Source organism: Egretta garzetta, unplaced genomic scaffold (genome assembly GCF_000687185.1).
Source record: "Egretta garzetta isolate BGI_Z169 unplaced genomic scaffold, ASM68718v1 scaffold30, whole genome shotgun sequence".
NCBI classification, from domain to species: domain Eukaryota; kingdom Metazoa; phylum Chordata; class Aves; order Pelecaniformes; family Ardeidae; genus Egretta; species Egretta garzetta.
In genome coordinates this window covers 5710727-5736668 of record NW_009258383.1, presented here as the reverse complement: position 1 = coordinate 5736668, position 25942 = coordinate 5710727, and the positions used below count along the sequence as shown (strand labels likewise).

Below are 25942 nucleotides of genomic sequence, written 5' to 3'. Positions count from 1 at the left end.
CTATGCCTTAAAATATTTCAGATTACTGTGCTTCTGTATTTATCTTTCCCTTAATATTGAATCCAAGTTTTGACAAGGGCAAAAAGCTTCATGAAAATATCAACTAAAAATATTCCACTGTTTAAAAACTTCACTTATTAAACCTGATCAACATAAAAAAATACTTTAGAAGTTACTTTCCATGAGTCGTGCCTAAACTATTATAAAAACTGAAGTCCTCACAAACTTTGAACATAAGAAATAGGGTAACTAAGTTGGTACGGCTCCTATTAGTTTTCATAACGATGCATGGAAAACAACTAGAAATTACTGCATTCTATATACTGTTTTATTTGTTTGTTTGTTTTTAAAGTGTCCAGTCATGTACCAACCAAATGCATTCTGTCAGGACAGCTGCCAACCCCTATGGGACAGTGTGTTCTCGGACATCATTACATACCACCCTCACCTCCCTGCAAAGGTATGGAAATGTTCAATTTGACAACAGCATGCATTTCTCAAGACACTGTTAAAATTCTCCACGTTGTTTTCAGTATCAATCTTTTTGCTGGAAAAAAACAAGAACACCCTTTTTAGTAGCATCAGGAATGTTATTATGACATAATATACCAATGGAAACCTTAAAAAGAATCTGCTCTTCACAGGCTTTACATCTATTTTGGAGGCAAATTTTTGAGAACAGAGCATTCAATGTTTTTGATTTAAAAACTGTTCTCTAGACTGGAACACAAGGGCAGGCATAGGAAAGTGCCTCTCCCTTCTAGCATCGTGGAAGTCATCAATGCATTAGATAAGTTGCAAGTGCAAAAAACCCCATAATGTACCCTGGGAAGGAGCACTTGGGAAAAAACAGACATTTTGGATGAAGGCTATGAACATTTAAGTAAGGATCCTCTGCATCTGTGCAAGTTAGAAAAAATCCTTTTATTACAGGATTAAGTTTTTGGATAGGTACCCAAAACCATCTCACTTCTCCAGAAGCATTAGAAATCGAACAAGAAACACGTTAATCATTTACTTAATTTGTGTGACGGTCCATCAAAATTGCTTCATTTCTAATTACTTCTGTATACTTGAAAAATAGTTCTGGTAATATTTTTCTTCCCAATGGAAGACCTGTGAATGTGTCCACGTCCTGCTACAGGGCACTTTTCATTATTTTCACAATGTATTCTGTAAGAGGGAACACTTCTTACCCCCCACTTCCTACAATAAGTCCATCATCTTATTGTACCAAAGTCTCTGATGTTTGTGTTGTGGAGTCAAAAAACAAAAGAATAAAAGAACAAAAGCCTGTCACAACTTCATAAAAAGCTGATTCCCTCTTACAAGGTATGGTGGGAACAGAGACACACCACCACAATTTCCTGGGAAGCTAGGCAACAAGTTATAAAACCAGAAGGAACATATATCCAGGATCTTTGACTAAATGCAGAAGAAAATGAATTAAAGTTTATTAAGAAATCTGAGCAGAAAGAGGCGATTAAGACCCAAAAAGCCAACTTTAACTGAGTTTTATGCAAGAAAAAAAAAAAAAAAAAAAAAAAAAAAAAAAAGAACACTTTTGGCTATCTAAGCAAGATTAATGATCTGAAAAAATATACACATACATGCCTAAACTGAAAAGAATGAAATATTTGGAATGTTTTGACCACTTACAATGCAATCCCTCTAAACTTTATGGTGAATCAAATTATTAAAAGGTAATGACATAATGACATTACTGTATCATCAACTATCTTTGTGAAACAAAAAAAATGACCAGGGAAATGTCTGCAATAATTATTTTTACTTTTATAAGTACAATCGTACTTTTCTAAGTACAATTTCTATTATCATTAAAATATTATTTAAAAAAGCAAAGAAGAGCATTCCAAAGAACTAACAGAACTAAGTCAGCACGAGAGAAGACAGAAGACATATTCCAAAACAATTTATACATTTTTTAAGAAGCAGGATTACAAAAATTCAAGTCAACAAAAGGGAAAAAAGAAAGTATGTAACATCATACCCTATGAATTAAATTGATTTGTGTATCTGAAGACTAATCAAGGAAGTATGAAACCAAGAGGAAACTTTCACTGGTTGCCCATTAAAAAAGTAATTCAAGTAATATCCATAAACCTATCCATAAAACTGCTTTACCTTAAGCTTATTTTTGTCCTATATATCACCTAGTCTAATTTCAATATATGAACTAAAAAAAATAATCACAAGTTTTTACTGAAGATTAGAGACTAACAGAAAAAAATTCAAGAACATTAGACTAAAATTTTAGAAGTTAAGAGAACTAAAACACACTTTATTTTACTTGGGATGGCCCAAACATGGTTATCAAAATTAAATGGAAGAAATCAGAAACTATGAAGGTACTTTTAGTTCTAAATTTGTAAAGAAAAAATTTAAAAACTTAGATAGTGAACTGTATCTAAAATAAAGGTAATATTCCTTCTCAGGGTTCTTACAGGTTCTATGTTGTTCCCCAAATCTTTCCTGACAAATTGATACAGATTCACAATAGGGCACAAAATGTTTTATGCAGCTGGACAGATCAATTCATATGAGAATTAAGGTTTGAACATGCACTGTTAGAAGTGTGAAGTAAACATGGGAACAGGTTAAAAGAAACCAGCTGAAAATCTAGATGCACACCAATCTTACAAGTGAAGTCTATAGAATAATTTATCCTTCACACATCACCCAAAGCAACCAACTACCTTTGATTGCTATTTTAAAATGCTTTCTAAAAATACAGAATGTTACAGCAAAAAAGAATGGCAGAAAATTGAAAGAAAAACAAATTGTTTCACTAGCAGTGAAACTAATGAAGTTTGGTTTCCTATGGTTTATCTTTTGTTCAGTAATTCCTAACCTTTAACCTGGCTGCCCCAACTCCCCCGTGCGAAAAGGAAGCTAAATTGTTGTATTAGGAGAAAGTTCACCAGCAGCAAGATTGGGTAAATTATTCTTGTTATGATCTTCCTTAAGTAAGCTTTGAGATCTAGGAAGCTCAAAGACAGTGCTAGGAGTCCCACTTTAGGTCCCACTAGACCAAACTTGACAGAAATTAACAGTTACATAGCAGGGAACAACCCTCTGCCCACAAAGATGGACTTGACTTCAAGGGCAATGTCTGATTTATGACTTTCTTTTGTGTCTGAAGACTCTCCCCAGCTAGATGTTTGGAGGAAGGGTTCACTATTGCCTTGGTTGCATAAACTGCTGAGCACCTCTGGCCCCAATCCAACAGTGCACTTAAGTATGCGCTTAACTGTTTTGCTGGATCAGAGCCAGTACATGCAGTAACTTAGGAGACTGAGTTCTGCATCCCAAGTAATAAGCTGTTAAAGCCCAAGGACAGCATTTACGAAGATGATATGTCTGATAAATAAATGAAAGGTCCTCTGACCACAGGAGATTACAACCCCAGCCATAGCAACATCAGTGGTGGCACCGTAATACATACCTTTTTATACTCTCTTCGGAGATGGTGCAACAAGGGTTATTGATTTGGGCTTTCTGTTTCGGTTTGTGTGTTTGTTTTTTTCCTTATTGCCCTGTTACAACACACACTCCTTCTAAAAGGATGAGACAGCCTTAGGAAAACAAACTTAGCACAAAACTTTTACTCCTACCGTATTTCATTCTTAAGACTGCTTTGTCCGCATAACTAAGTCTCTGGAGAAGCCAAGACTATTCCCAAACTTTTTAAGTTCACTGCCAAAATGAAGAACTACAAATATTATCAGGTTTTGGAATCTTAAACCTCTGATTAAAGTTTTATAGCTTGACTTGTACACTGAATTGCTATTACATGACCATTCACAAGAAAAGAACCTACATCTAGAGAAGATTAGAAAATAGAGTAGTTTATTCCACAGCAGAAAATTCTCATTGGCTATTTAGGAAACAGTGGCTACAAACCAAGTATTTCACATTTCAAGTGTCACCTAAGCACTTCAGTGCTCCTCAATGACAATTCCAATGCTCCAGTTCTCCCACATAAGCAAAGCTGCCCCATTTGCCAGTATTTCCCATACAGAGATCTCCCCCCATAATAGATCACAGCGGCTTCATGGAATTAAAATGATCCACATTCAGTTTATGGAAGAAAAGCATTAAACCCAAAAAGCAGAGCATCACATAGGAAATTTAAGTCTTGCCTAAGAAAAAGAATGCAAAATAAAGTGAATAAAGTAATCTTCTGGTCTCTTCTAATTATTTACTGCTGTAGCCTTAAGTATCTAAATTTTCAAGCACCTGCATTTTGCACAAAAAGTTTCAAACTCTCTACAGAAAGGGCATTCTAAACAAAGTATGTTTGGCTAGAAGTCCTTAAAAAAACCAAAACACCCCACTATGCTAAAACACTGAAACAAAGTTTTCAAACAAACAGGTCTTGGAAGAAAATTATTTGTAATTTCAGCCACGAGGAAGGTTTTTCATGTGTTTATAGATTACAAAGAAAAAACAACTATAACCACATTAATATAACCTTACCTTGGATACTTCTTCTTTTCCACTGTTTTCCTTAATGAATACTTTTTCCAGTTCGGGGCTTATACCTTCTACATTACACGGCACACGTGAAACGGTTGATTTTGGCACTGAAATGTTTGACAGTGGCATAGGGACTGATCTGGAAATAGAAGCCTAAAAGGTAAAGAGCAACACGATTTGAAGTTAGAAAATGGAATAAAGGCAGAAGTCTGAGACCAGTACTAAAAAACCTGAAAACTAAGAAGCTGTGTACTAATTCTGCCATCTAAAAGATCATCTTTACTTGGCAAATTTTCAGAAAAACCTGTTGGAGTGGAGCTCTGTTACCAACAGGAACCATTCACATGAGTGCACTTGCATCTTGTGCAGTCAGCCTCAAAAGCTTTATCTTGGCAGCAGCCACACAGCATAGATACACCTACGGTGACAGCCAAAAACAGTGTTCGCTTCCCAATATATGTTCTCTTGATCACAGGATGCTTAAGACAAAATGTAAAAATTTTTTTTTGAGCTCTTGCCAAATGAACCTTGCGCAAGGTGCAGCTGCAAAGGTGCATGTCGCTTATGCGGAGGCTTCTCTGACTGACAAAACACACTGCCTGCAGGACAGCTTCCCACAGCGGTGCCAGAACTGAAAACTTCACCAGCCTCATCAGAGAACACCTTCTTGAGAAATCAAAATGTTGCACAAGCCATGACAAAGTGAACTCCAAGTTCTAGAGAATGTTCCTTCAAAGTATATGTCTTAAGTGGATTTAAGTCTGTGTCAAAGACTGTTTTTACTGCGACTATAAAGAGCGGCGCAGGTATATGCAACAGCTTACTTTGAGATGGAAAAACCAAAACCCTTTTCTATGCAAAATGCAGTGGGATCCTTTATTATAGAGGCACAAAAATTTCAGGATGAATATCAACTTCCTATATGTCTTTATCACAAGATTAAGTTTTAACCACGAGATTTTACCCAAACAGAAGAAGGAACACAAAGGATCAGCCATCATGGCTCAACCTCTTCTTTCTAAACCACTAGCTATTTAAAAAGGCAGTCAGAAAATAACAATGATAGAACCAATATTTCAGGAGTTCTAATAGTGGCCTGTTAGTAACATGGGGTCCAAGTTAAGGATCCACTGTAGATGAAATTTAATCAGGACTCAAATCTGCAGTGTCAAATGAGACCCGATTAACTGCTTTCTACAAGTGTCTTAAGGTTCACAAAGTCATTGACTGAACCTTGTGTGAGCTTTAGAACTCGTAATTGGGTTTTGGTTTCACTGGCAGTTTGTAATGGCTAGAGTGGATGCTGCATGGGGCATCCTCCATTGCACCCTGCTGAGAATTTGGTTCACGGTCAGATAATTTGGCCAGATAATGTGTCCAAAGCTATTCTTCATATGTGTCAGCAACTTTATAATAGAAATACAGATATACGCAGAACACAGGCGAATTATTCTAACTTGTGAAACATGAGGATAACCTGAAAATAAAAATTGTATTAGCCAGGATAGTGTTAAAATGATCAGCTATATTAAAATTTGCCTAAACTCACACATCACTTTGAAAAATAGGTAAGTAGTAAGACAACAGAAAAGAGAAGCTGTCAGACTAGGAGCCTGAGCTTAACCTCTCAGAGAGGGGGATAGCAAATCCATAGACTGATGGCTGCAGAGAAGTCCTGTCATCACAATGCTCATTGGTATAGAACATGAGAAGGGTCATCAACATAATCTGGATATAATATTTTGCATCCTAAAGATTATGTCTGATTGAGGTTTTACAGTAGGACAGTGTCTGAAACAAGAACAGGCTGGTGATGATAGCAATTTTTCCACGTAATATGATGGAAACTCTCAAAATATGCTGTACCAACTCTACTGTAATATATAGCCACTGCAACCACAAACTCCCATGCTAGAAGACAGAATCCCATATTGACAATGAATCTGGACTACTGTAACAACCAAGAGGTGTGTCCTAGACAAAACCATGAAGAAAAAGACTTTTATCCTCTAGTGTGACAGATCCTCTAGTTACCAGTCACCAGGGATGGGGTACGGTGGCACGCATCGTCTTGATTTCAGTTGAGTTCAAATTAAAGGTAAATGATCACTTTCTTTTTAGAAAGTAAACACCACAACATTGTTTTCCTTGATGTCATGTAGAAATTGCCTCTCTGGCTAGGAATTGGCCAATAAGCAATGCATCAGAAAGATTCTTAAACTAGGACAAGGCAATGAGATATTCCCTCAAATCTCTGGTGATACTTTGTCTTTTACTGATGAATACATGGTAAGGTGAACTACAAGTCTGCTTGTAACAAGCCAGACAGTGTTCTGCTTGCTGCTCAAAGACAATTGTGGGGCTGCCAATCCAGACTGCTTACCCCTGGTACTTTCTTTTTCTTTCTTTTCTATGTTTGTTTTTTTTAACCAGCTCAGATGAAATTGATAAGCAAATACTTTCCAGAGGAGCAGAGACTTTTGAAAGCGTACCACAAAAATTAAGTCTTGGAAGCAAGCATGTATTCCTGGAAACACAGTCTTATCTGGCCATGCTCAGAATTTTTACAGCACCTTGATATATTTTAGTTGCTATCCTGCTGCAACCCTTCTTTCTTTTATTATATGATGACTCAGACAAATTACAGTGAAGAAGCAATGGTATCAGGTTGTTAAGCATTTTAGTGTACCACATAAGAAAATAGAAGAAAGACGGGAAAAAACAGCAGGCTATTCACCCAACCCTGGTAAGGTAGGAGGCTGTTAATATAAGCAACTCTCTACTTACCTGAGTCTGACTGATTGCTATATGGTTGCCATGGAGAGGTGACTGACGTTCTTTCTCTTTACTGTGACGACCACTCTGCTTACTGCGCTGAAGCTGCTGCCTCAGTTTGGCAATCTGCTGGAAAGAAGTTCAGGTGAAGCGATAATGAGTTATCGGATGGGTAACTGCTCAAATCTTCACGGGTAAAGCGAATCACAGACATTTTAAGTCCTCTTTGGAGGATTTTACAAGCATACGGGATTGCCTTCCCTTGAAGCATGAGCATTAAAGCTTCTTTCTGCTTATTAGATACTTTCTCCAAAGTATCTGCCCTATTTTCCAACCAGAATATGACAGCAGGCTTGGTTTAATTACTGAACTTCCTCATTTTCAAACAAGTACTGTAATAGCTGATGCAAACAAAAGTAGTCAGAATGGCAATTTGTAGCAATTTCTGGCCTATAACTGGTTTAAAATGGGGACTACGAAGCCTACAGTTTAATTTATTTGATCTTAAACTAAACCAAAGTTTTCCAATGATAATTCATCATAAAAGCAAAGAGCCTTCACAAACAACTGGCAATCAATATGCATTGCTCATCTTGGAGAACTTATTTAATACATTTAATAGCATTTCCCTGCAGGCTAAATTATCACAGATTCCTTCAGGCAGACAGAATTATCTTTTCTGCTGTCTGCTGCAAAGATGTCTAATCAAAAGTTACATATTTGAAAGGTCAAATGCAACTTAAGCCATTGTCCATTTGACCTGCTCCTTAACAAGAAACCAAAGAATTTCATTTGTGGCTTGCTCCGCTTATTGATTCCTCCTGGATAACTTCTACGTGAAAGAGAATATTTACCTCTGTAAGCATTGTCTCAGAAGTTTAGACTATGTGCAAATTCACACAACAGGTACAGACCCTTCCTCAAGACTGGATAGTTTTTTCCTTTGGGCTCAAGTCCCACTCCTCCTCATGCTCAGCACACTGGCATATAAGGCAAAGCATGCACGGCCCCATTTCATTTTTAACTCAGCTAGAGATACGATATTTAAAAACCTGAAGGGCAAGTAAGGAGAAGTGAATGCACACGGAATTCATATTTCAAAGAACTTCATCAGCTGGAAAGTAACCTCTCTTTCTGAGTGACAGCTTACAAGTACACGCACTCTGTGGATAACTCCAAGTAGTTAAATGTATCACTAGTGCTCTTGCAAAGCAGCGCTGTGGCAGAGAATCACTCGTCACAGTGTCAGAGATTAGGGTGCTTGGTGAAGAGGTTTGGACAGAGCTTTGCCCCGGGCTGCGGACTTTTCTTTGTGATGTGTCTGGTATCACTCACGAGGAGGATCCACCTTTAAGGCTTCATATCAAGTCTTGCCACAGCTCGTTACCCATATTCAGAGAAGTGCTACTCGGAAATGGCTGAGTACTTTCATCTTTCAACAACAGACAAACAGTTCAGACTTCCAAAAGGGTCTGTGTATAGAATACAGCAAGACAGAGCCCTAATACAACTGTGTTTCTAACACAGACAAGCTCGATTTAGAGAACTGGGAGGACTAATCTCTCGACAAGAGGCACAACTCAGGCACCATGTTGGAAGAACCTTTGAAGGAGTCTGAAGAGATCCTTCATCTCTACAAAAACAAACAAAAAATATTGTCCAGAACTTCCCCGTTCTCCCTGTAGGAGTAATGGCAATTAGAAAACCTAGATCCACAGAGAGATGAAAAAGCAAGCAGGTAACCAGCCTGGTAAGTATACATGTATCTACTAAGATTTGTGTCTTACATCAGAATGTTGGAGAATGGGAAGAACAGGCAAATAATGGTCACCTTCCCCTTTAAAAATAGAAGATAAAAATGATGCCCAGATAGGAAGACAGCTGTGCTCTGAGATGGCTGGCTACAAGAATAATCAGAAAGCAGGGAGAGTGCTATGTATAAATCTTTCATTTCTGCTGCCTCTCCTCGATGCTGTGTGCTTCCTCCTAGTTAAAAAGTTACTACCCTATTTTTTTTTTATTTAAATGAAATCTGGCTTTCTGAGCTTTCCTTGGGAGCATGCTATAAAAAAAGATCTATACAATTCCACCTCAGAGATCTGGCTGACTGATTTCTGCTGCAAGCAGCTTGCAAATCTTTGAGAACATAACCTCTTGCTGTAAAATTTGGACAGTGAGAGCATAAAATGGGAGAGCACTGATCAGCTGTTATGTCTCCAGGCTGACCAAAACCTTGAAGGTCTGATATCCTGAAAGGAATCATGGACCCCTGGAATCTGAGGTTCTCTTGGCCACCTCAAGAGTACGTATATTTTGGCAGTCAGTAGGTTCTAGACAGTAACAGAAAGAAAAGGCTTCTTGGTTCACTGGGTATAAAGAGAAAGATGAAAACTTATTGAAGAATCTGACTGTGTATCTGGAGCCGATATGATCACTTAAGCCAAACGTGGAATGCAGTGAAGGAATAGATATGCCTTCTCAGATCTGTTCTTAGCCCTGAATTTGAAGCTTTCCATACTGTGGTAGTTACCAGCAGGCAAAAAAAAAAAAAGAGAAAATAAGGATGGACATATAAAAAGGAATCTGCCATTTCTTATTCATCCTCCAGACACAGGAGACAGAGGCTTGCCAGCACAGACAACCCAGCTGAGTACATGGACAGAAGGATCCTCCAAACTAAATGATGCTTCATCTCTTCACCAAAGGCAGTCCACCATGAATCTTCCACCTGTTAAAGCTAATCCTGAAATCCCAATAGCTTTTTTTTCTCCTACAAGATTATCTTTTTATTGTCAATTATTTTCTATGTCAAACTCAAATAAAGCCACTACTACTAACAGGAAGAGTTAGCTGGGCTGGCTTCTTAGAAGTTTATCTTCACCGTTTCCTAAGCAGCAAAGAAGCACAATCAGAGCACCAAACATAACCAAAATGAGCTGCAGATAGGTATGAGTACATTAATCCTAAGAAAGCAGATATAATTTGTGTAGTGAGGGAAGGAGTCTGAAACATATTGATGGCACCTGTTCTACCAAGTACCTCAAAGCAACAGCAGATCCTGTCTCTTGGGCACTTGACTGATGCCACTAATATGAGCTAGGGAATTTGCTGTACAAAGAAAACGGTGCCAAGTAATTGGTAGTAGGAAAACATGCGCTTGAAGATCCAGCCATTACACTGGTGTAAATATACTCTGACATTGAACTCCATTCAGGGCAGCAATACAGATATTTCAGTTAGGAAGATGAAGGAGAAAAGGAATAATGTGCTGTGCTAGGGGAAAAAAAAGCACAGTAACAAACCACTCCACCTTAACAGGGCAGCCAAGAACAACAGAAAGGGTTTGGGACACCGTTTCCGTCACACACCCAAGTACAGAGCATGAAGGTGACTGGGGCGTACACAATCATGTTAAGGAATACATGTAAACCACCACAAAAAGATTTAACGTGTATCCTTTAAAGCATCCAGCTGTTGAAGACATTAAAGCCTTAGCCTTGCACATATGTGCACTTAGATCCATAAAATGTGACAATGGTTTTAAAGTACCAATTCAAATGCTCTCCCTGTCTACCTAGCTTGAAGATGGGCAGAAAGTTCTCATTATACAGTACAGGCATTTTCTTAGAGGATACAGCTGAAAAATCAAGGAATTCCTCAAGGAATAAATGCAATTTGAACCCTACTTCCAATGCTCAAATACATTTATTTGAAATTATTTTGCTACTTTACAAGGTGCAAACTTATACAGTAGTAAATCTGAAATTATATTTTTTTAGTTCATATTTGGCAAGTAGTCCTATGTGACTGTATGGGGGGGGGGAGCACAAAGCACACATCTGTGCACGTTTCAAAAAAAATACGAAAAGTTTTCAGCCTTTCCTCTTCCAGTGACTGTTCCTTGCAATATCACTGATGTATCAGAAAGACTCTTTTCTTGATGTACTTTACAGTTATTTATAAAAAAAAAAAACAAAACAAAAAAAACACCAACAAAAAACCCCAAGAAAACACAAAGATCGGTGCATCATAACAGTAATAAACCTATACCAGGTCATTCGGGACACAAACTTGCAGTTTGGCCTTGATGGTTACTGTCATACAGCCATCTATAGGCAGACCATCCAAGATTATTAAACAAACAAGAAGTTAGAAAAAAAACCCTACATTTTTTGCTTGCTCCGTATTTTTACAGTTAGAACTGTACTTGAAATAAATATGAATCTTGTCTGTACCACTTGCAATATGGATGCAGTCTAACATAACTAATGGCACAAACTTGAGCCATAAGCAAATTAGGTTGGTTCTTTACAACACTGGAATAATCTGAGTATCCTGATAATCTTTCATTTGAAGAGAGCTGGATGCAGACTACTAAGATGAAGGAATATGTCATGTCTCACCATTCCTGTCCAAATGCTCATTAATATTTACCAGCTAATAGGCTGCATTTCTACAAATCAGGCTACACAACATAGTAACTTCCCATTGCTGAACAAGCCACAAACTCCTTATTAACGAGAGCGAGCTCTAACTCATTCGTGAACCATTTGTTAATGAACAAGTTAACAGTAGGTCAAAGAGTAAAACAAGCATTAGAAATTCACCCTAAACCTTTGAATACAGTCTTTCGATTGGTATATGAAAGCACATAAGAAGAGCAAACTCTCATATTTGATTCTCTTTTATTTCAAAGTCCTTTTCAAGTATTCTGTTAGAGCAAAATGGACCTTCCAATGGGGGGTTGCTGGTGTCAGTGTAACAGAGGGGCTTAAGGGAAGTGAAAAAATCAGTTTTCTGAAATATGTCTTTAAAAAACTACACAAACGGAAAACTATTTGGTTTAAATCTTGGGTTTTTTTTTTCAGTTCTGGGTAAATCCAGTTCAGGGTAAGCTATAACTAAAATTGTCCCTATTCAACTTCAACAGAATTTCAAACTGTTCAGGTTGAAGGGGGGAAAAATACCAGTGGCTCAAACCACTACTTGGTTTGTGTCTGGTACAAAGACTCTGACAGCAATCTTTATTTCCCAGTCCAGACATGTATCTATTAAAGTAACATTAAAGCAGTCTGGCATTATCTTATAATAAGTTGTATTCAAGACTTCGTAAAAAACAAGCAGTAGATCCCTTCAGAATAAAAAAAAAACCACAACTAAATCTTGTTAGGAGGTGGTAAAAAAGGTACACTCTATCATTACAAAGTTCAACTGAGAGCTGGGGAGTTGTAAACTTTTTAATAGACCCACTACAAGAAAACAAGCATTGCCGATTTCACTGCTAAACAGATTCAATCCTGACACCCACCTATTTAAGTTCAAGGGCAAAATAATTTTCAACTACCCAAAGCGAAAATTTTTTTATGTGGTAATACAGAATTCATTTGCTTGCTTAGGATCTTAAATCTATATACTCATTTTTAGATTTTTAAAATGTAAATATTTTAAAATAAGAGCTCCCAGTTGCATTAAATACATGCATTTAATTGCAATAGCTCTCAAACTAACCAAGGAAAAAACAATTTTTTAAAACTTAAAAGCACATTCAATCTTCTGTTAGCAAAACCAACTAAAATTATGCATACAAGTATTTGGCTAGTTTACAATATCAACATAATAAAAAATACATGCCAGAAATCATTCCATTAATTGTTAGAACAAGAAAAAAATGAATTCAAACTGCTAAGACAAGCCAAGGAAACCATAAACAGCTATCTACATGTTTACTGTCAAATGCTATGGGAAACAATTCAAAAAGCTGGGCAGAACCACCGTTACCTATGTTACTCATAACAAATGCAGTTGCTCAGGAGAGGTGATACTTCTATTTCCATTACTTAAGCTCTTGCTTTCAGCTGCCTATAGCTTTGTCAAATTTTCTCTGAACTCTACCACGCAACATTCCGTTCTCCTATCCCCTTGCCATCAGAGACTTTAGTACAAGTACTAGAGTTGTTTCTGGGCAGAACCACCGTTACCTATGTTACTCATAACAAATGCAGTTGCTCAGGAGAGGTGATACTTCTATTTCCATTACTTAAGCTCTTGCTTTCAGCTGCCTATAGCTTTGTCAAATTTTCTCTGAACTCTACCACGCAACATTCCGTTCTCCTATCCCCTTGCCATCAGAGACTTTAGTACAAGTACTAGAGTTGTTTTAAGAATGAGATTAAAATGAAGGGGGAATACCATATTTAGTGGGAACCTATTACTGCTTTGCTGAATTTCAGAAGCAATAGAGAAAAAGGAGCAGGCAAATCCACCCAGATCTTGATGTCAGATGCCCACGATTGTGGTTTTAAGCATTATGTGGAAGTCTTTAGCTCTTAAGGGAAAAATTGCCATTTCTGCATCTTTAGAAATATTTCTGAGACAACCACGGATATGCATCAGAGTTCTCCTCCAAACGGGGGGATCTTCAGCAATCTCGTTTATCATCTCCGTAGTTTAGATAATTCTCCATTAAGTTTTTACAAGCACGCTAGCAAACTTCCAAGGTACACAGATTTTATTTTTTTTTTGTGATCACCCCAAAAATTAACTTGAAATCTTACAGTCCAGGACTTTTATTTTGCTAAGAATTGTCTTATTTGCCATCAACAGGATTCTTTACTTTGGTATTTTGTAACCTCACCCAATTTACTAAATATTAAAAAAAAAAAAAAGGGGGGGGGGGGGGGGGGGAAAAAATCATTTTACCATTTTATATGCTAAAACACATTACCGCAGCTTTCTACCTGGGAAGCTCTGTTGTCCAATGGTTTGGAAGAAAAAGCCAAACATTTGTCTGGGGGTCCTTTATGCTGGAAATGTGCCCCTCTATTCCCTTGGAAAAACCTTTACATTTGGTGAAGCTTTAGCAAAAATTTCAGTTTGCACGTGTTCAAGAAAGATGTTTGGAACTGGCAGCTACATTTGCTAGTAATTCTGTCTCTACTGGGCTTTACAGTTTCATCAGAACTGCCCCAGAGAATTTCTCTTTCTAGAACCTGCTGGAATTACTGTGGCACAAAGAAACTGAGTGCACCAGATACCGCTGGTATTGAACAAACTCTTAACACCCACCACAGAGGCAGTAAGTAGCCAGACAGAGAAGCTGGAACCAGGACTTACAGGTGAGGGACAGGAGAAAGAAAGGGATAAAACAGAAGCCAAATGATGGAGAGACAGAGCAGACAAGGAGCTGAAAGGTAACTGAGCAAGAGCTCAAGTAACGGAAGACAGACAAAAATTGGCTGGATAATGCACGCAGAATGACACCGGGACTACCAACCCAGGGAACTAGAAAAGGCAAGAAAACTGGTTTGAGAAGCTGGAGAAAGGAAAACAGAGGAAGCAAAACTGGACAAGACAAGAGCAGGTTTTAGGGTGAACAACCACTGCAAAATTTGGAGAGAAACAATTCCTTTCCACACACTCCATTTTTTCCATTACTGTGTTCTATCAGAAATGAACCATGAAACCCATCGGTCACATGTGTCTTATCTTTCTCTTGTGGTCAGTCCATCATGAGGATGGCAACCCAGCACAATGGATCACCGTTATCAAATGGCAGAGACTTGCTTACATGCTGAAGGTTTTGCTATCACTGACAGTCATGGCCCCATGGTAAAGAAAAGCTGCTTGTTGCAGAACTTGATAGGGAACTGCCAAAAGATGAAGGATGGTCTCTCAGTAAAAGCAAGGGAGCATTATCCTGGAAATACAGATGCTACTCCTGCCCCCACTACAATTCCTTTGTGCTGGTAGGTAATGTTTAAGCCAAAACTTTTCAGACACAAAACTCCTTCTGCACTCATTTCTGGGCACTTAATCTGTGATTCTGAGTGCTTCCTCACAGCTGCAGATGAAGTCACCCAGGCAAATGAAGGCCCATGTACTAATAAATCAGCTATGATGGGTTTCATAACAGGTACTCAATGAGATGGGAATAGACAACCCTCTTTGGATTGACTTTGGCCCAGGTCCTCATCTTTAAAAATGAGGTTATTGCCACGACTGAAATGCAAGATTATTCCGTATTTGTCAAATCTGATTTTAAAATTCAAGTAATTAAACTTACATTGCTCCTTTTCACAACTATTATTCCTATCAATGGGTGTCCAGAAGAGGACTATATATTGCCAGTAATGTAATCTCCTCAGACAACCTATACATTTCTTCTCATTTCTGAATGTCTTATTAAACAGGGAGCCAGGAGAGAAGATGCCAAAAGCCCAGAGTATCGGGGAAAAGTCCCACCCCAAGAAAACATGCTGCAAGATTCATTTCTTAAAAGGAAAGGTGTAGCTCTTGAACAGAGGCTGCACCCTTCCTGACAGGGGCCTGAGGCCAACTGCACGCTAGTTATTCGGTACTGGACAGAGCTAGAGTTACATGAACTCCGGAGAGGATGGAGTTTATTGGGGCAAAAACTGAAATACTGTCATTTCAGCTGAGCTGGAGATCGTTTTACTGTATCTACTTTCCCATAACGCAAACCCACTTTACTTTTGGTGGGTTCTTTCTAGTTGCAGTTGTAGTCTACAGCAAAATACATACGATTAAAGAGGATTTCAAGTAATCATACCATTACTGTATCAACACATAGACTCCTTTTTCCTGTGTGAAAGTGGTGTCCTCTTTATCTCCACCCTTAAATTTCAATGAAACTTCTAAACAAGAATATGCTAACACATCGACTTACACTTTGCCTCTTTCAGGGGAGCAGTGTTAAAGAACAGAAAGCTACCTAAGGTAACTCCGAACAAAAAATTAGTAAGCAACAACAAACTGGTTCCCCAGCACTCGCTCTGACCGCTCCTTCAACAGCCAACACTGTGTCGTAGGAAGGGAGGAAATCCAACAGGAGTAAAACAACAACCACTCTTGAAACAACTCTCATGTTGGGAGTTAAAACCTGTTTCAAAAGCAACAGAAGGGAGGGAAAGGGTGCAGCTTCCTGGACTCGAGATAGGGATTAAAAAATGTCGTGGGCATATCAAAACTTGAAAGGCTCCACTGTGCAAAACTTCTCACCTCTTTTAGTTGATCAGCACTTCCCCATGATGCTGAGCGCTGATGGGATCTCTTTTCTGCTCCTTCTTCAGCCCAACAGCTAGGTGTCTAGAGGGAGGGAAAAAAAATAAATATATATACTGTACTGAATTCTCCAGGTAAGAAAAACTCTTGGCACAAATTATTGCTTTACTCTTTCTGCAGTGTCAGAGTTCAGGCAGTATACACGAAGAATTTCAGAATCTGATATGCAGCAGTAATAGTCTCAACACATAAAAAAACCAATATAGAAAACTGAGGCTTTGTAAACTTGCATTTACAAAGGATGAGGACAATGCACATTACTGAAGAAGGAATCAGAGGCCTGACAACCATAAAAACCCCTCACCTGGCTAGTCCCGTCTGTGCTTTGGCATCCATTTCTACCTTTCACTCACCGGACAGTTTAAAAAACCACAAGATTAAAAAAAAAAAATATATACAAACTCAGAGACCAAAAGCCAGGATTCATTTCTCCCGTCTGTCTTCCTTAATCACTGGGCCACACAATCAATTCCTTCTTGCTAACTCTGACTTGATACAGAGTTTGATACCTCTTATTTTTGGCCTCGACCTACATGAGCAGAACAGTGAAGAGCAGGCCTTTTCCAGCCCTGTCTGCAATCCCAAAAGTTTGGGGACCATCCTTGGTTGTAGGAGCTATAAAATTGAATTCCAAAGATTGAGAAAGGTCTGGAAGCCAGATCTCCCATCTCCTGCGCTGATTCGCCACAAGACTATTACAAAGATTGAGGGTATCCACCAGCATTTCTCAACAAGAGAGTCACCAGCTGCCAGACGAACAATAGGGACATCTAAAATCCAGGGAGAGTTTGAGGTATGAACCACATAAAACTCAGGGCTATTGGCACATACATAAATTTGTGAAAAGGAAAAAAAGTGTTTTTTTCCAATAAATCCTACTAGTATTAGCTAAATCTTTCACAATAGGCCGCAAGAAATAAAACTATACCACTGAAAACAATGAGAATTTGACAGTGAAGTTTTTCAGATGACCACTGCTAACACTTCTCCAAGGGAGACAGGACCCCAGCCCAGTGGGACAGGTAGGATCTGGGATGCACCACCTTGTGGGATTTCCTTCTCGTGCATGGAAACCCTGTTCTTCCACAGCTTTCCTTACTCTTGCTTCCTCTCTTGGGTCTGTAAACTTCTGTAGTACCCACACACGTAGCAGACACTGTTCTGCTCAGGAAGGAGGCTGGGCATCACCACAAAAACGTCTACCATTCCTCACCTTCACTGCCCTGGGGAGGGAGGTGGAAGCAGCCCTCCCGGGGCCAGGCCACTCATGCCACGAGTTCAGCCTAGAAAAAAGGAGGCTTAGAGAGGATCTCATCACCATGTACCAGTACCTGAGGGGTAGCTACAAGGAAGATGGAGACTGACTTTTTACAAGGAGTCACATGGAGAGGACAAGGGGGAATGGACACAAATTGCACTTGGGGAGATTCCGATTGGACATGAGAGGGAAATTTTTCACAATGAGAACAGTCAACCATTGGAATAATCTCCCCATGGAACCAGCTGACTCCGACACATTGGGCACTTTTAAGACGCAGCTGGACAGGGTGCTGGGCCATCTTGTCTAGACTATGCTCTTGCCTAGAAAGGTTGGACCAGATGATCCTTGAGGTCCCTTCCAACCTAAGTTTCTATGATTCTATGTCTGCGACTTTATAATCACTGCGCTGCCACAGTATTACACAGCCTACAGCCTGGCACCTAACTCGTAAGTGCTAATATTTAATGAGCTAAGTCACTTTGTGTGCACAGGCCTACATATCCCACTTGTGTTTTCTGCCAGCCCTTCACTTTCCATGGGTTTGGTGGGGTTTTTATTCTGTTATTTTTACGTCACCAGGAATACTTCCACCAAAGGCCCAGCAAGCTGTGTGGGCGATTAGAAAGCAAAATGGAAAAAATTGGTAATGAAGCTTTTGCTGCATGTTCCCAGGAAATTAAAAACTGGTCTTTATAGAAGTTAGGGTTCTGTGTGCATATTATATGACTCTCTTTGTGTAGGTCTGGGGAAGAAGCCAGAAGACAATGTGGTTATGGAAAAAAAATAATTTAACAAAAGCAAAGAGTTAAAACAGCTATTTAAAACTATGCGGGAAACATGGGACTCCCCAAGCCAGGCGACCCATGACTCTCGTCACCCAAAGCAGAGCCTCTGCCACATGTGTGCTACCTACACTTGCACTTGCTCACTCTGCATTTTAGCAGAGCCATGTTCTAAGTAATTACTTGTTCTTGCAGATTGGGTACTTACCACCTCCCTGAAATTTGTGTGAAAGACACTGCATTGCTTTTAATTTTTTTTTTAAACACTGAAGTAGCTTGCAGATTTCTAAAGAATTAGAGAAAATGGGCAGAAAAATTGCTCCTTTTTCAAAATCATGGGCTTTCCACAATCTATTACAATTTACTTTCCAATTTAAGCTACTTTTTTCTTAGAGTAATTTACTATATCCCAAGTACAGCTAGAACCATACCCTCATACAAAATTAGAAAAATATCAATGCAAAGGGAATTCTTTGAAAATTTATCCTCCAAAGAGTGTATTCTGAATACAACACTGCTCCATAGTTTGGGGAACAGCTCCAGGATGAAGTAGAAACAGGCATTTCAGGTACTTAAATATTTTCTTGTAGTGAAGGAGAGCGTACCAAGGATCACTACAAGCTCACAGCCTTTCAACTATAAATTAATAAACAGAACAGAAAAGACACTGAGTATCTAAAAAGTCAAAGTGAGTTTCTCAAAAAAGATAAGTAAACTGTTAAAAAACAAAACAAAAAAACATTATGTAGAAAGCAAGAACTTGTCTGTAATTTTTAATAAGCACAGATATTGATCCAGATAGCAAGAATAAAAACAAATGGCAACACCCTGAAGAACTTCATCAGCAACACATATGACTGTTAGCAGAGAGAGGCGGGAATCCTTATATTGCAGTTGATTTAATGAGAAATCAAAAATAACAAACACAAAACATCCATTCAACTTGATACTAAATTCTGTACTTTCTCAAATATGCTTTTGACACTCTCTTCCACTCTCTTCCACTATCTCCCTTGAGACAAGGATTACACAGTTGTTTTCAGTCTTTGGCAAATTGAGTCAAGTCACAGCTTTTCAAAATATACATACACGTACCAGTATACAGGGGGCAGACTATTTGTGTCCCTCAATTTTATTCGCAGTGTTAGATTATGAATACTATATGATGTTCCTAGCACAGTACTGAAGTCAGGCAATGTTATATTAATTAGCTATTTATATTCAGATGGGAAAAAAAGGTTAAAAAATAACACAACATAAGCAGTTATTAAAATATTATAGCAAGCCAGTCTTCTTCAAACCCTAGAAATTGCTGCTTATAATATATTGCAACTCACATTACATGAAGATAAGTTTTGGGGTTGTAAGCCAAAATTATTGTATTCAAGCAAAAGCTTTTTTTAAAAAAAAAAACAAACCACCAAACCTTAAGAACCCCACACTCATTCCATTCAAGCAGAAATTCTGGTTTTGTAAGTTTATCTCGGGTAGAGCACCTCGTACTTCACCTGAATGTTGCAATTTACATCACAAATAAGATGGGGGTTCATAGCCCCCTTGATATGCCAATTGTTTTCTCATCTTTATTTGCAACTGCCACAAAACAGGTGTATTCATGGAAGCCTTTATTTGAAGCTGGAAGTGTACTTCCCATGTGTTAAACACATTAAAAAAAAATAACAAAAGCAAAAAAAGTAACTCAAAATTGTATTTGAAGAAAAATTTCTGAATCACAATAAATGAAACCAAAGTTGCTGCACCTCAAGTCAGAAACACAGTAAGAGAGGTCATAGGCACTATCTGTGAAACTGATACTATTTCAGAGCTGAAACAAATTTACAGCATCACTTAAGTAAGAACTGAACCTCGTGAAACTGAAGGACTGCTCCTGTAAGTCTACATTCAGAAACTAAGATTTAAAACATTTTAGGAGGAGAACCTTGAAAACACTAAGTAACATATGCTGGAGCTTCAAGAGAAGGACTGCTGATATTTCAAAACGTGAAGGTTTGTGGTCCCAGCTTCAGTTGACACAATGCTTAAAGCATGCACATTGGATAGGACATGCTGAGAACACCACATCTGGTTGCTCTCTTCAGTCTTAATGTAAATCACAATTATCATTGTTCTAACTCACCCAAGCTTGTAGAGATTAGCATTTCTTCCAACGCATTTGGTAATTCTGCCTTGCTTTTCCACCCATGTCAGGGATATACACCTACATTCTTTCCACTTCATTTAGATCAGAATGACTGCATGGAATACCAACCTACCTAAACCTAAAAGACAACTGAATTACTCTAAATATCTCACTTTTTATTGCCAGCCCTTCGCTCTAATTACTATATCTAGCCTGCATTCCAGATTAACTACACTGGGGGATGGGCGCAAAGATTACGAACACAAGTCTACGTTTTGCAGGGGAAGCAATAATGTTTTTGAACATTCAAAAGAAACACAACAGCAGCACTAGAAGATCATCTGATGAGTCTTCAGATGTTTCTAAAACATTCAAAGGCCCTCTAGAAATTTTACAGAAAGAAACAGCATAAAGAGTTAGAAGTTAATTTGACTATAGGTGACGACTCCTCTTAAACATCAGGCAGGTTAAGAAAAATTAGAATGATGAATTCACAGTTGTAGGACACATATCTCTTCTTCCTTGTCCCCTCCCTCCAAAGTACATCATTAAAATATCACATGAAAGCACTGATAACTAAAATACCCTAATAAAAAAAGCTTCATGTAATTGAGCCTCCCTGTTTATGATGCTAATTTTTAAGCTACAAAATTTCTACCCAAAAGAAAACAAAACATTACTCAGGTGACCAATGAGAGGTAACTACATTAAAGCCTTGACCCATACACAAGAAGAACAAAACCATATTTTAGCCAAGCTTTCTATTTTAATAAATCTTTGTTATTCTTTAGATTAGAGACAAGTAAAAATTCTGAAAGGCATTTTGCAAACTTTCTTAATTTCCATTTGAGTAATACATAATTACCATATATGATAAAAAAGGCATATCCAGGCATACTGTTTGCAGGAAACCACTGAATCATATTCCACTTATTTATTCTTTTCTTTGTATTATTTAGATTGAGAAAGATTATATAGATGAACTTTAACTGGCAATGTCTTTGTTATGACATCAACATCATATGTTTATCCCTAATCTCTCCTTCTTTTTACTTTCATAAAAATCTTTTAAATTATTTAGCTACTGCCAAATAATTATATTAATAAACTGTGACGATTATTCAAATGATTCTGAAGATTCTGAGGTTAGGCATAACCATTTCAACATTGAATTATTCCTTACACTAGGAAGGGGAAAACACTTACATGTATAGCATGAAGGAGAAGTATACAAAATTGCTCCATCAGTGCTCCCAACAGAGAAAGAAAAAATGGGGAAGGAAGCTATACTGAGTTTTAAAAGGCATTAATGAAAAGTTCAAATTTTACTGAAAAGGAGAGGGAGGTAGGACAGTGGAAGAACTTGGGAAGGGGATCACAAAGTACACCAACACCTGTAATAACTTCCTGTGACAGTAGGTTTCCCTGCGTTTCTGAAACACTTAAAACACTACTAAACAAAATGGCATACCTCTGCGTATCCAAAACGTGCTGCTTCTTAAAAGTCAACTAGTTGTATGCATGTGCACACCTACACACACGACCATAAATGCATGGAGAATTCTTAGAAATCTGGAATTGTGTAAATGTCACAATGCGTAATGTCATAGCGTATTCTTCCAAAAGCAAACATAACAACCCCACTTCTCTTCCCTGTTTTCAGTCAAAACACTTGAGGTGGGTTAAGAGAGACACAGAAATACAAACTATAGTTACTACTCTCCAAGATGCAACAGAAGCCAAACCAACCAACCAAAACTGCTTCTCGTATTTAAATAATAAGATATTATTGAATTATTTTTTTAAAATCCCGTTTTAATTTTAGAGAAAGAAGAAATATTTTATTCATTAGCACTATACAAGTACAAAGAATTTAAGTGGGAAACAAGAAGTTGGAATAAAACTCATTAAAGGTTCACCTTATCATGGCGAAGACCAGAATCTGACACTTTTTTTTCTTTTTCTTTTTTTTTTTTAAATGCAAGAATTCTAAGAAACTTGGAACAGCCATAATCACCACCTTCATGAAACTGCATAAAATTTGGATTTTAAATGAATGTTTAATTAGGGACAAAAAGTACCCTTGAAAGAGAAACAATTATTCCACCTACAATATAAGTTATACTGACAGTATTGTTCATAGTTTATAAGTCAAACAAGTGATAATTTATTCTCCAATGAAACATGCTCATAAAAAAAAATTCGTTTATTGATTTTCATTATCTTGTTTTTATTTATTTTGTTTGTTACCATCTTCCACTCTGCTAAACTACCAAGCGTTATTATTTTGAGCTACTCTAAACTCTCTGAACTCCCATGAGCTAAACTGTTACTTAGCCAACAGACATGAAGTAGTGGAAGTACTTGTGCTGGTACTCCGACAAAGAGCAAGATTTTAATTTAATTTAACTTAATTTGCCATGCATGCATCCTGTCAACGACTTGGAACTCATCCTTAGTTCTTGAAATTAGATATACTTCAAACTACACAGAGCTCAAACAACAAAAAACCTCACTCAACCAAAACATAAGCCAATGTTTTATGATCGAGTTCATCTACAAGCCTCCCTAGTGAACATTTTATTTAAAAAATACTGGAATTCGCTGTGCCAATCACTACGCTTGCTACATTTTACATATTCATATAGTCCTGAGTAGTGAAGACACATTTTTTCAACTCAGCTTAAACACTGCTAAATGCTTGATTTTTGCATAAAGTGGATAAAAAGACAGCTAATATAATTCCTTGTTAGAAGATATCCACACAAATCCAATTCATGAAACTTCCCTGCCCTTATCTCTTTGAAATAATACTTCATCTTGTAACGACGAGAGTACTGCCTTTCCTCTCTGTTACTTTTGGTTATGCTGAAAAGGTAAAACTTCATTTTTATTTTTTTTTTTTCCCCTCCCTGAGCTTTGTTTCTGAATGAGGCAAAGGGTGGCAGCCAACAGGTCAAATAACCTAAACAGTTACTTGAGCTCACTCGGAAAGCAATTTTACTGCCAAATGCTTGGAGCTCAAATATTTATAGAAGAAGGTTGTTTCTCTTTTCTGTAACTAGTGAAAAGGTTTGTTTGTGAATGTTTAAATACTCTAAATTTTCTATTCATATGGGTATTTGCGAAGTTTGATATGTATACATGTTTTATGAGACAGAGGTTAAGAAATACAGTAACTACAAAGCATGCTAACAAAAATCTCCTGAATGAAAATTATGGTTTCAAAACAGGAAGACTTTCAAGACACCGTGTTGTGAAAGGAAGGGACCTTGGAAGAAAATCCAGGATTAAGAGCTTGTTAGGTAGATTTTTCACGACACTAAATATGACTGCTTGTTCTTCTTTTTTGCTAAAACTGGATGGCTGGTTTCAAAATGAGTGAGTAGGACATGAAGACAGCATTTTCTTAAAGGGTCCCACCACAGTTTCTAAAAGTTTCCTTAACAATTTTAGTCATCAGATTCCCAAATTCATTAAATAGGGTTTCTGGATCATACAGACAGATATTTTTTCTTTTCTAAGCATTCTATGCTTACGCTTCCCCCATCAGAGGACTTCCTGCATTGCATTACACTAGATTTTACAGACATGGAAAATTATTTATACATTCTAACCTGTCCTGAGAAATTCAGTATTACACAAAAGACTAAAACGTAGAATCAGTTTAAAGAGCTGCTGTGTTTGCTCTAAGCAATGGTGGCAGAATGGGTGTCAAGTATGTTGCAAGTCAGTGGAAATTAACCCAAACCTATACACCTAACAAATGAAGTTGCGACAGAAAAATCCTTGATATTTTAAAGGTATCGTATGTACTGTGACAACATAAGCTTCCATTAAAAAAAAATTCTTAATGGCACAAGAGAGTTAAAAGCAAAAGGTAGAATGACAGAAGTATTATTTTTCTTTGCAGGACACCCATGATAACAATGGGCCAGAATCATGGCACAGGAGACAGAAAACTGATTTAACAACCATCGTCCCTACATGGCCTGTAGATTGAAAATATAACCAAAGATAGATAGTTTTTTCTAGTTTCCAATTTAGTTTCGAACACAAACTCAGGAGACTTATTCCATACCCTAATAACACTACTGAAAAACCAAGAATGCAACTCCTTTGCTAATAATTTGGGTTTTCTTAGAATTACGTATTTTTCACCTGTTTGTGGGTCATCTCTGTGGGCAACAAGCTCCAGCACGAGGAGGAATCCGGCAAGAAACAATGTTCAGCTTTCTACCCAAAGAGCACTGGAGCACTATGAATGCGTAGCAGCCTACCTGCCAGAGGTTCTGGCTCAGGACAGAGCCCTGAGGAGGATCCAAGAGTATCAGCCCATAAATAATCTCAGTAGCTTCCCCTTTGTAGCTGGTGGTAAGGCTCTCATTCTGATGTCTGGCTTCAAGAGGTAACTCTTCCACAGAGCATTTTTGTTTGCCCGTCTTGCTACTAAGCAGCAGAGGGAACATCTCAAGACCACGTTACATGCTCACCCCCAGCTTCCTCTTCTTGATTTCCCTTCTACAGACCAACTGATCAATTCTTCTTAACAGTAACCTCTCTCCTCCTACTGCGCCTCCTCCCGCCCCCAACACACTTTTTGAGACCCACAGCACAGATTTATTACGACGATTTAGTAAAATCTTTAGTTTGTCAGCAACTACTATTATGGAATCTTTTTTTTTTTCTTAAATAACACTCAGCACAATTTTGCATACAGCAGCTTCAAAATAAACCAGATACAAGGCTGAGATTGAAATATCCTTATTTAGCCTCAAAAGATCTGCCCACATACAGAATATTATTTTTAATAACTGTTTTCTAAAATCATAAAAATATTATCTGTCACCTACTATGTTACCGAATTGACACTGATTAAAAAACACCAGTGTACCCTATTTTTAGGGCTTTACATTTATAGTAAAATGAAGTGAACTCACATTTCTTCAGAATTAAGTTGAGCTAAGACTCCAGATCAGATGATAAAAGTATTACCAGGAAGACAACCATCATACAAAACATCTCTGTTGTTTTGTTTTACAGCTTTTTACCTGAGTAGATTTATCTTTCATACATGAAGGGTAGTGTACGTGGGGATCACGCGGCCACTGTCCTGTGAGGTAAGGTCCTGTTATTGTGTCCAAAGAAGAAGTTCGCCTTATGGTACCAGAAGTTCTGATTTGCTGGGATTTTGGCCTGTCCACTGTAGAAAACCAGAACAAAACCAACAAAAAAGTCAGGCTAAATTTGATATTAAACATTAAAAGCTAGCTATGACACACAATGTCAAGAACACATCGGAGACCTTTGTCTAAATGCCAAGCTGAAAAGAGTGCCATCACATCAAAGCAAATAACATCAGACAAAGGAGAAAAAATACAAAGGGAAAACTTAACAGTTACA

At 37.8% G+C, this 25942-nt stretch overlaps 1 protein-coding gene across 1 annotated transcript in view; it reads right to left on the bottom strand.

The window, feature by feature from the left end:
* Positions 1–25738, bottom strand: part of GLCCI1 (glucocorticoid induced 1) — a 36810-nt gene extending 11072 nt beyond the window's left edge. Inside the window, exons 1-4 of the mRNA XM_035897459.1 lie at positions 25591–25738; positions 16294–16380; positions 7288–7404; positions 4501–4653 (exon numbers count right to left, since the gene is read on the bottom strand). Of these exons, the coding sequence (XP_035753352.1) occupies positions 4501–4653; positions 7288–7404; positions 16294–16380; positions 25591–25611 (378 nt within the window). The 5' untranslated portion in view covers positions 25612–25738. The remainder of the gene's footprint in view (positions 1–4500; positions 4654–7287; positions 7405–16293; positions 16381–25590) is intronic.
* Between the last annotated feature and the right edge of the window lie 204 nt (positions 25739–25942).